This window comes from Lycium ferocissimum, chromosome 12 (assembly GCF_029784015.1).
Source record: "Lycium ferocissimum isolate CSIRO_LF1 chromosome 12, AGI_CSIRO_Lferr_CH_V1, whole genome shotgun sequence".
NCBI lineage: Eukaryota > Viridiplantae > Streptophyta > Magnoliopsida > Solanales > Solanaceae > Lycium > Lycium ferocissimum.
This window is the reverse complement of record NC_081353.1, coordinates 31,778,408-31,789,554: the sequence shown is the minus strand read 5'-3', so window position 1 is coordinate 31,789,554 and position 11,147 is coordinate 31,778,408. Positions and strand designations below refer to the sequence as shown.

General features: G+C 36.5%; 1 protein-coding gene across 1 annotated transcript; it reads right to left on the bottom strand.

The window, feature by feature from the left end:
* Positions 1–297: 297 nt before the first annotated feature.
* Positions 298–2,684, bottom strand: LOC132039773 (protein FLX-like 4). The gene is made up of 3 exons (XM_059430293.1): positions 2,179–2,684; positions 977–1,116; positions 298–896 (listed from the first exon to the last, which is right to left on the bottom strand). The coding sequence occupies exons 1-3, from the start codon at positions 2,682–2,684 to the stop codon at positions 658–660; spliced, it is 885 nt and encodes a 294-aa protein (XP_059286276.1). The 3' UTR covers positions 298–657.
* Positions 2,685–11,147: the final 8,463 nt, after the last annotated feature.

Here is an 11,147-nt window from a genome sequence, read left to right as displayed (position 1 = left end):
ATCTCACAAGTGGGATCTAATTAGAAAGTCAATATTCATTTAAATCCTGTATTTATTATTACAAAAAAATAGTCACTTGACATTCCCTGTGATTGAAAAATAGTCATTGTTACGAAATTTCAAATTTCACGGGTGAAACTCCAAGATATTAACATGAAATTTCATCAGTAGAATTTAAAACTCCATGTCCATCATATCTGTTTGTCAAGAAGAATTAAGGCCAAATACATAAGCATCCCCTTGAACTTGTTGGATAATTTCATTGACATTTAAATTAGAGCTAGTACCTATTGAATATCTGAACCCAAAATCAAACTGTTCATTTTGGTGAGCAATAAAACAGCAAAACATTCATCCTTAACAACCCTCTTAAAGGCTCCAAGTATAAAAATGGAAGGAACATTCCATTTTGATGTGCAGGCAAAACTAGTTCACATACTGGAAAATGTACAACTCTGTTGGAAGCTATAATCTAATGAAACTACATAAGCATCCTATGCAAGCTTGCAAATCTTACCTTAGAATTTAGAGCTACTAAAACCCGCTTAAGTTATACACGAAAAGAATTGCACTAGTAAATTTGGATTATGCAGAACTGGGTGACATATCGAAGATTCAACTCATCCAAGCAGACCAAAACTACACAGAGCAGGAAATTCAGCTCCTGGCTTGTGGAGCATCATGACTTCCTCTCCATGCAACATTGTCACCAGTAACAGGGAGAGGTGGAGTTCCCGATCCGCCCTGAGCATATGGATACATTCCATCTCCCATAGCACCAAGCGCCCCTGGAATATGAGGTCTCTGATAACCGTCTACGAGGGCTGTTACATGCATAGGAGGAGCGGGATACATGGGATCTGAATTCATGTAGGGGCGACCATAAGGATCAAAACCTACGGAACATGAAAATATTCTTAGTATATATTACATGAAAAATAGAATAATAGGAGCCGAAAACTATCATACATAATACCTTGAGCTCTTTTCTCGGCATTTAACACCTCAGCACGCAATCTCTCCACTTCGTTGGCCATGTCAATCAAGTCTCTCTCCATAAGTTTCATTTGCTCAACTTTTTCTATGTTTAAACCTTTTTCATACTGGAAGGTCTTACTGCATGTTCCAAATAAAATAAATCAATCCAGAGGGTTTTACAATCAAGATAGTCCACCCCTGCCCCACCAAGAGTGAATTTTGGACATTCGACATATCAACAATCATAGAAACGTGAACGTCAAGATGGTTATATGATCATACAAGATTGGAAAATATTAAAGAACAAAGTGTACAAGTAGTGCATTTAGAAGATAAAATGAGCTAAGGTCGTTTAAGATGGTTTGAGTGTCTTGCATAGACCTCCATATGCATCAGACCCAATAGGTGTGTGTGACACCATAATGAATAAGTGTGATCAAACACGATGAGGTAGACCCAAAATAACATAGAGAAAGTATCTCAAAGACCTATAATCTCTAGAAATCGTTGGGGACTTGGTTAAGAGCAAACACAAAGAAACAAATGATCCACAAAAGCAATAATTAGTTATTGTTGTTGCACTCACATTAGAACCGGTGTTCTCCACGAAGTCCTTTTATTTGAGTTAGAAACTTGTACATTCAATTGGAGTAAGTGTAAGATTTAAAGAACCCTCTAACTTTACAGAACCCCTAGGTAGCAACATGTATACGAAGTATTTGTAAAGCTGACCCCGACTAGTTTGGAATTGAGGCATAGTTAATTGATATATATAGCCAGACACTCTGTCGACAAACTAACCAAGCCCTTTCAAGGGTAATGGGTAGGGGAAACTCTTTCAAGGTTAATAATTGATGGGTCCTTTGTTTGTCTTAGTTTTACTTAGCAGACAGTTTAAGATAGTAAGGAAGACTTTTGAACCTTGTAGTGTTAAATTAAAACTAAGGATATGTATAATGTACCAAAATGCCCTTTAATCTTGTGGTCTTAGATATGTGGGATGCATATGGAGGTCTATGAAATCGAAACAGAGGGAGTAAATAGTACAACAACCACAACAACATAACCAGAGTAATCCCACACGTGGGGTCTGGAGAGGGTAGAGCGTATGCAGACCTTACCCCTACCTTGGCAGGTAGATAGGCTGTTTCCGATAGAGGGAGTAAATAGTAGTGGTAAACAAAAAAAGCTTCGACTTACCGCAGCATCTGGTGGTCTTTCTTTAAGGTAGCAAGTTCAGTATGCATCTCAGGTAGCTTCTTGACATCTGCACGAGCTTTTTCCAATTCCTGCATAACGTGATGTATTTTCCCGCTCAGTTCCATATTAGCTGTTACCAATTCTCGTGCCTCCAAACGGGCCTCTTCCACATCCTTCCTCGAACTCTCAACGGTTCTTAGGTCCACCTGATCCATCTTAGCAATCTTGTCAAGCAACAACCGGATCTGGATGTCACTTTCCGTTCGACTACTTCTTATATGTTCTTTGATTTTCTCTACTTCTCGATGAGCAGCAGAAAGATCCTGCTTTAAGGCAACATATGTAGCTGCCAACCGATGATGGTCTCCAGCAAGTTGTTCTAGCTCTGCAGCCTGAGCACGTGGATCAATGCGGCGGCGGCCAGCTTGCAATTCTTCCTGAAGCGCCATCCCCGGAGCTTGTAGTGACCGTCCATATGATGCTGGTACTTGTCTTCTGGAAGCCATCTATTCTTCACTAGGCCCCAGAACTAAAATGGGCCAATACTTGTTTTAAAGTTTCAATAATTAGGAAGTGTTTACCTGCTTCGGAGAGAAAATAAACTATAAATAACTGCTGCTAAATTTAAAAAAACAAAAAATCTGCAGCTTAACAATTTTAGGCTAGGAGCTTAAGTTTCGCACAATGAATCGTAAAAGGTAAGCAATGCTAATTTTTTTATAAGGGAGGGGAAAGCAATGCTAATTTGGGAAGATCGAGATCATAACACATCAGTTAACATTTTAACTTTGGGTAATAGAACTAAAACAGTGTACTTCTAGGGTTGTGGAAAAATTAAGCAGATTAAGACATCCAATGATTACATGCACCTTTTAGAACTTTAGTTGTACTATTTTTTTTTGGGATAAACGTGGTGCCTAGGCCAACTTGCACTCCCCTTGACTAATTCCACGAGGTACTTGCTACTTCTCCACCAACACAGGTACCCCGTTAACTCTGTTCAAGACTCCAAGGCTTGGACATTTTGGGAAGAACGCCTAGTGTTTTTGTCGCTGTTGGGGTTTGAACCTGAGATCTCATGGTTCTCAACCAACTTCGTTGACCACTAGGCCACACCCTAGGGTGCTAATTCTAGTTGTACTATTAATCACAACAGTTATGTGTTTCATTCCAATTCAACCATTTTAGAACAGAAAACGAGCACGACTTGGCAGGCAAGGAGAAGCTGTAGCTAAGTTACAGAGAATCAGATCAAAAGGTTAGCTATTCCGTAAACAATGTGGTTTTTCTTCACAACCTTCAAATTTTTTGTTGAGCAAGAGAAGAAGACAGATGTACAGTCACTTGGCAGCTCTTCACCTGACAAATTACAACAACAACATACCCCTGTAATCCCACAAGTGAGGTCTAGGGGGTAGGATGTACGCAGACCTTACCTCTACCTTTGTGGGGTAGAGAGGCTGTTTCCGAAAGACCCTTGGTTCGAAAGGAAAGAAAATTCAAGTAAAGAAAGGAACATAAAAGAAAAGGAAAAGGAATTCGATGCAGACAAAAAGAAAAATATGACAGCTAAAGAGCAAGATACAAAGCAAAAGCGCAATAGATAGTGCTACACATCGAAGAATACACAATTATACGATTACTAAATACTACTACTACTGAGAATACGTGTAGAGGGGGCTAACCCCTAACTCTCTCACCTACCGTGCGACATCACCCGACTACCTACTACCCTTTTACCCTAATCCTCAACCTCCACACTTTTCTATCTAGGATCATGTCCTCAATAAGTTGAATCAATTGTTCAAGCAATATTGTAGAATCACTTTCAGTGTAGAAAATATTGTCCAAGTTTTAAACACAAGACGGAAAACGAGTAAGTAGGCAACCAAGTTTTTCATACTTGTACATTTAAAGAGCCATTCTCACCTTTAAAACATTTTAGCGCGGCCATTCAGGAAAAAACAACCAAGTTCATTCCAGAAATGCGAAGCAACATTCGCTTAGTGCTACTACATTCAAATGAGCCACATTAAACCAAATCTATACATAAAGAGAATTATCTGTTGTTTGCGCCTTTTACCAGCATTCGCTTAGCTAACGTCCACTGTTAACATTGACTAACTAGTCTCCAATAGTATAATTTGGCTGGAAAAGGGTACCTAGGCAATTGTTTACAGCTATTTGGTCTATTTCTCCTGTGGCAAAGAAGGGGGAAGAAGTGACAGATCTTTTTTCCCTTTTCAGTTAAATGGTGGGTTTCAAGTCTCTATTTTTTTCTCATTTGCCTCATTGTATGTGAGTTTTTTCCTCGGCGCGGGAGAGGGGGTTGTTAAACAGTGAAGAGAGGATGCAGATTTCTAGAGGCAGGGGAGGAATCAATGAAATTGAAGTAGGATGTAAATTAGAAGAGATTGAAGGTAGGAAAAGTGCGTTCACATAAAAGAGAACATACTTTTTCAAGTAGAAATGGGTAAAAAGAAAATCATTAGGGAGAAGAAAAACAAAGTGGGAGGTAGCAGGTACTCCGTAGAATTAGTCGAAGTTGGTAAGGATGTGGCCTAATGGTAAATAAAATGGGTTGAGAACCATGAGGTTTCTGGTTCAAATCCTAGCGTGGCAAGAACATTAAGTGATTTCTTCTCATTCGTTCAAGCCTCGGTGGACAGAATTACCTAACAACTGTGCTGGTGGAAGGTAGCAGGTACTCCGTGGAAGTCGAAGTGCGCACAACCTGATCTGGACACCACAGTTATAAAAACAAGTGAGAGCCAACCTTTTAAAATTTCAAAGATTTGTGAATTCAGCAAATATGCTGCAAATTTCATCTAGAACTTCTTCTAAGAAATGTGTTAATGTTCTGGTCACCTTCCATTACTCTTCAAACATGTTCCTCTACACTAATTCATGACACTAATTTCAACTTCAAATAACTAAGATAATCCAGTTGCTTTCCTAATTGAGCCACAACAATGCCTATGCCTAGCGGAGGAAAAGAAAAGCAAGTTTTCTTTCTAGCCTTTATCTTTCTACACTCATTTGGGCTTTAATAAGAAATGCTTTCGCCATAATTTCTATTGCATCATCTCTAGCAATTCAAGAAAGATTCTAATACATCCATTTTGACAACAACATTATGGTCTTTGCTTCTAATTAATCCTTTCATAAAGTTGTTAATCCTCATATAATTCAATCCTTCCAAGCTTTACAGCTCCATACAACAATAGTTCGATCAAAGACTAACAATCACCGCATATTCTTCCAGACCAGGAGATCTACGGAGAAAACTTTCTTTAATCTATCAGGACGATAAAACCACTAGCACGGATTTCCTATTTCAGGAAACAAAAACTTAATGTGCATCACAAATTCTTAAACTTACTAGCATTGCCTCCGCAATGACTTTCGAAAAGAAAACACTCAACCCCACCAACTACAATAACCAGTTTTATGGATTCAGCATTTAACGTTTTTAGCATTGAACTCATTATATCGTTAAAGTTATGGGTTCATATCTACTAGTATTTGTTACAATATTCATACATTTTTCATATAAATTTATGCTATGCATCAAAAGTACTGGGTTCAGATGAACTCGATGTCGTTATGCTACATCCGCCTCTAACAACAACACCCCCCCAACCCCCCCCCCCCCCCCCCCCCCCCCCCCGTTTTTCTTCTTGCAGGCTGTTCATAACCTGCCAACCCCCAAACACATCATACAAACCTTTTCAGGGTGCACTCATGAGTGTGGCTTAGTGGTTAATAAGTGGGTTGAGACTTAAGTTGCTTGGCCTCTCCAAAATTGTTGCCGACCCGTGTCGGATCCTCCCAAAAATGCACTACTTTTGGAGGATCCGCCACTCACCCGTCGACATTTTTGAAGAGTCCGAGCAACAAAGGTTGAGACTCATAAGGTCTCAAGTCCAAATCCCCAGCAAAGACAAAAACACTAGGTGATTTCTGCTTAGTTGACCAAGTCTTGGTGGACAGAGTTATCCGGTAACTACATTGGCGGGAGTTAACAGGTCCCTATGGAATAGTTGAGGTGCGCCCAAACTGGCCTACACGCCACGGTTATCTAAAAACAAATCTTTTCAGGTTGAAATCCCAAAAGGGTCAATACAAAACACAGAGAACTTATGGGTTTACCCTGTGCACACCTCAAGGGTAGCGGCTGCGGGTTCCCGTGTCATTTAAAAAAAAAAAAAAAAAGAGAAACACACAGAGAACTTAACAAAAAAATCAAGAATCAAAAAGGGCATAAACAAATAAGCAAACCAAGGGCCAAAATTGAATTTTTACTCCACTAGGCAGTAAGCAGCAATAGCTATACATCCATACTAGAAACATTTTAACATTACTTAATCACTTCCTTAAATCAGTAAACAATTTCATCTCCTTTAAAACTAATTAAAAAAAAAAAACCAATTCAACAAGAACGAATTAGAAGGTAAAACAAATTTTAGTTCCTCAAACATTAAAGATTTTTCATCAAATTAAAGCATACCCAAAGAAGAAAAAGAGAAAAAGATCATACCTTTGTATTTATAATAGCCCGTTAAGGATTGTGATTTTCTTGAAAATAGAATACTCTGAAGGAATAATATACGTTTGTACTAGCATTTTTTGTTACTTTTTGGGAGTTTTGCACTTTTAGTCCCTAAGATATGGACAAATTTCAATTTTGAACTTTGTGATATCTAGCTAAGCATATTTAAACTTCGATAAATAGTAAGATGCATTTTTAATTCTTTTTCTTGTGAATCTTTGGAGATTATATGCGTTATTTACTATTCCCTCCGTCCAAATGTATGTGAAGGGGTTTGATTAGGTACAAGGTAGAAAAGAAGATTTTAGAAATATATGATCTAAAATATGTTTGTAGCATTTTTAGTTGCTTTTCGGGAAGTTTGCACTTTTAGTCCCTTAGATATTGGACAAATTTCAATTTTGATACTCTATGATATCTAACCTTCAATGAATAGTCGATGCATTTTTATTTCTTTTTCTTCGAATCTTTGGAGATTATATGCGTTATTTACTATTTCCTTCGTCCAAATGTATGTGAAGGGGTTTGATCGAGACAACTTTTAAGGTAGAAAAGAAGATTTTTGAAATATATGGTCTAAAATATGTTTGTAGCATTTTTAGTTGCTTTTCGGGAAGTTTGCACTTTTAGTCCCTTAGATATTGGACAAATTTCAATTTTGATACTCTATGATATCTAACCTTCAATGAATAGTCAGATGCATTTTTAATTCTTTTTCTTTTGAATCTTTGGAGATTATATCAGTTATTTACTATTTCCTTCGTCCAAATGTATGTGAAGGGGTTTGATTAGGTACAACTTTTAAGGTAGAAAAGAAGATTTTTGAAATATATGGTCTAAAATATGTTTGTAGCATTTTTAGTTGCTTTTCGGGAAGTTTGCACTTTTAGTCCCTTAGATATTGGACAAATTTCAATTTTGATACTCTATGATATCTAACCTTCAATGAATAGTCAGATGCATTTTTAATTCTTTTTCTTCTAAATCTTTGGAGATTATATGCGTTATTTACTATTTCCTTCGTCCAAATGTATGTGAAGGGGTTTGATTAGGTACAACTTTTAAGAGAGAAAGGAAGATTTTTTAATTTTTTTCTCCAAGAAAGTCATTTGTGTGGCTATAAATTATTTCGCTAAGAAAGAAAATGGAAATTTTGAAGTTATATTGTTATAAAAAAGATTTTATTCTTTTTTTGATATACTAAAAAGGAAAGATGTCGGATAGTTCATTGACAATACTTGGCAAAATTGAAGATTTTTCATCAAATTAAAACATACCCAGAAGAGAAGAAGAGAAAAAGATCAGACCTTTGTATTAATAAAAATTTCAATCACAGAAGCGAAATTGCCAAAGGGTATAGAGGAGATGAAAAAGATATCTGAAGGGGGAAATATCACAAAAAGTACAATATTTTTGTATTCATTTTCAGTCACATTTTCTTTAATTTGTAAATTTGGTCCCTCTAAAAAGAATAAGAGATAAATTTCAAGTTGGTTGGCTACTGAACTTTCACTTTGTTGATGAGGGTTCTATTCCTCATATTGTAATTCTCTCCCTTGTTTCTTTCCTCTACCCCTATGTAATAAATAAATAAATAAATAAAAAGACAAGGTCATTTGTTTCACATTTTCATCTTCTTCGGTTTCGCTTCATAAAGACAAGGTCGTTTGGTAGCTCGTTAGGAGATATATTGTTGCTCTCAAAAGCACACGCAAGTATACGTGGTCGTAGATGTGATAAAATGATTGAGAATCGAGTGTTCAGAGAGGCTTGTACTTAACTATTTACTTAATTAAACCCTTAAGGAAAAAATGAAATGCATAGGGGACCATCCTTTTGTTGCGGCATGCTCCTCAGATTTACGGATTCACAGGGGGCCTAACGTTCTCAATTATCTATACAAGAAGTAAACCAAAAAATTGTGAGTCTAAATTAATTAAAAATAGAAGAAAACAAATAATGAACTTCAACCAAGAAAGAGGGCTATGACAACTAACAATCCAGTTGAGTATGCCAATCACACACCTATATATTGATTTCCCTGAGTTACTAATTTACGGGTTGATATTAACTTTATGAGCTCTCGAAATGCTCACAAGTCTATTCTAACTACTCTAACACCTATATTTCTATGGTAATCAGAAAATAGCAAGAACGCATTTAAATCTCCATATTCAACTAAGCGAGACTAAAGGGTATATTTCTATCCTCATTAGCGAAACGATCTCCTAACTAGGGTTCACGAACAAGCTCTACTTATTCTTATTAATTACGCAATTTCCTTTCTCAAGTCCAATTAAGAGCCACATATAGTACTCAACTATTTTGTCAAATAATCAAACAATAAGGATATCAAGAATAAATAAATAACCCAAAGATGGAAAACCAATAGATATAAACGATAATCAAACATCAACGTTCATGTTTGGGCCAAAAACCTAAAACTAAAGAGTTTAGCTCCACATATACATGGAGGAAAAACAACATATCATCCAAATAAAAATGTAAAAACGAGTGTTACATATAAAAAAAGGTAAAATCCAATAACCCTGAGCTCCACCGCTGCTTAAGCTCTCTCTAGGTCAAAAGTTCTGTAAAAATCGTGCAAAGAGTCTATTTATAATATTAGGACAAATCCTCCAAGGCCCATCCAAAACCGTCTAGGACTTAGCCCATATTTCACGCCGGCAGAAGAGAGCTCCACGGTGAGCTCAGTGCTCGCTATGGGCTTTGCCCAATGAGGCTTTGTGGAATCCCGTACTTGGTGAAATTTTCCCATTTTCAATCATGTCTCACTGAGCGAGCTCTATAGCGAAGAGTTTTCTTGACTTGGACCTCGTTCGGTGAGGTCGTGAGCTTCCAGACTTAGCCAATTTTTTATCTCTTCTTCTCCGCAGCGGAGCATTTTAAGTGTAAAGTACCTAGAATCCACAATAAAGCACAAATTAATTCCAAATCAAATAGTGAATAGATGTTAGGTGTATTTAATGCATTTAGCTTTAAATAAGATATAAATATGGGTAAAAAATGGTGGAAAAGCGTATAATACACCTAAAATCATAAATTATTCATATATTAAATCTTGCATAAGTTATACCATATTTGATTGCTGATTAGGAGGTAAGTTAGTCATGTATAAAATTAATAAAGTGCTTGGTTTGCAATTTAGAAACCCGCATAACTAATACATGTATAAGTTATGAGAGAACCTATATATAATTTTACGCCGGATAAAAGATGGATTAACTAATACATGAATAACTAAACCATGCAATCTGCATAACTAATCCTCACATAAAATAATACATAAATTCTCTCATAATTAACTCATGTATTACTAATACATGTATAACTTTAACCAACTAACTGTACAATATATTACGATACTATACAATACAATATTGTAAAGCGTAAACCCTTTATTTATTCCGAATACTTTTGGTCTGTGTCACAATTGTGTAATTGTGATGAATTAAGTTTAAGTATTAAATAAGTCGTTTAAGTCCCCCAAGTCTAGTTATGTTTCTTTTAGTAGTTTGCTTATAGGTCCTTAAGTTAGTTATCAAATAATTGTAGTATAGTCCTTAATTCAGTTATGAATGCGATCCAGTGTCAGCTGTATTTTCTTTATATCCGTCGTATTCTATATTGAAAGGAATCAATTAAGAAACTATGCAGCCAAATCTTCTCTTCTCTTCTCTCTTTCTTCTGCAAATTGTAACAAAAAAATAATCTCTTCCCTTGTTACAAATGGTATCAGAGTAAACCGATCCAAAGACTTGACCAGATTACGATGACACCACCAGAGTTACAAGGAATACAAGACGAAATCCGAATTGTTTGTGACCAACTAGCAGCGTTCATCGTTGATACGGGAAAAATGTTAGAATCGATGGAGAATACCCGAAACCCAGTTTCAATCACAGCTAAACGAGAGCACCATAACAACAATGAACAATACTGAACTGAATTAGACATGCTGGACTGAACTGAAAACATTGACTGTTTCTGAGCATACTGAATTTCTAGACCAAGACTCATGTGGTAACAATACATAAGTCCAAAAAGATCACGTGATGAGTTCATGATATTCAAATTGACAACCATGAACGAATTCTGTAACTGAAAACCCTAGAAGATAACAGTTCTACAACATATCATGAAACTAGGGCTAAACTGTATTCTGAGTCAAATTACTGATAAGTATGAAGAATGAGGCGTAGGGAGAATCATGAACATTCCCTAACGTAGAAATAAACTCAATAACCTACTAAGGACTGTTGTTGAAGTGCCTGTGCTTTCAAAACTTTATGAAAAAAAACGGGTTAGGGATATGGGCTTAGATAAAAGCACCCCCGCCCATTTGTTATGAGAGGACATTTTCGTGTTTCCCCAAAATTGGTGTGCCCTAGAGGAG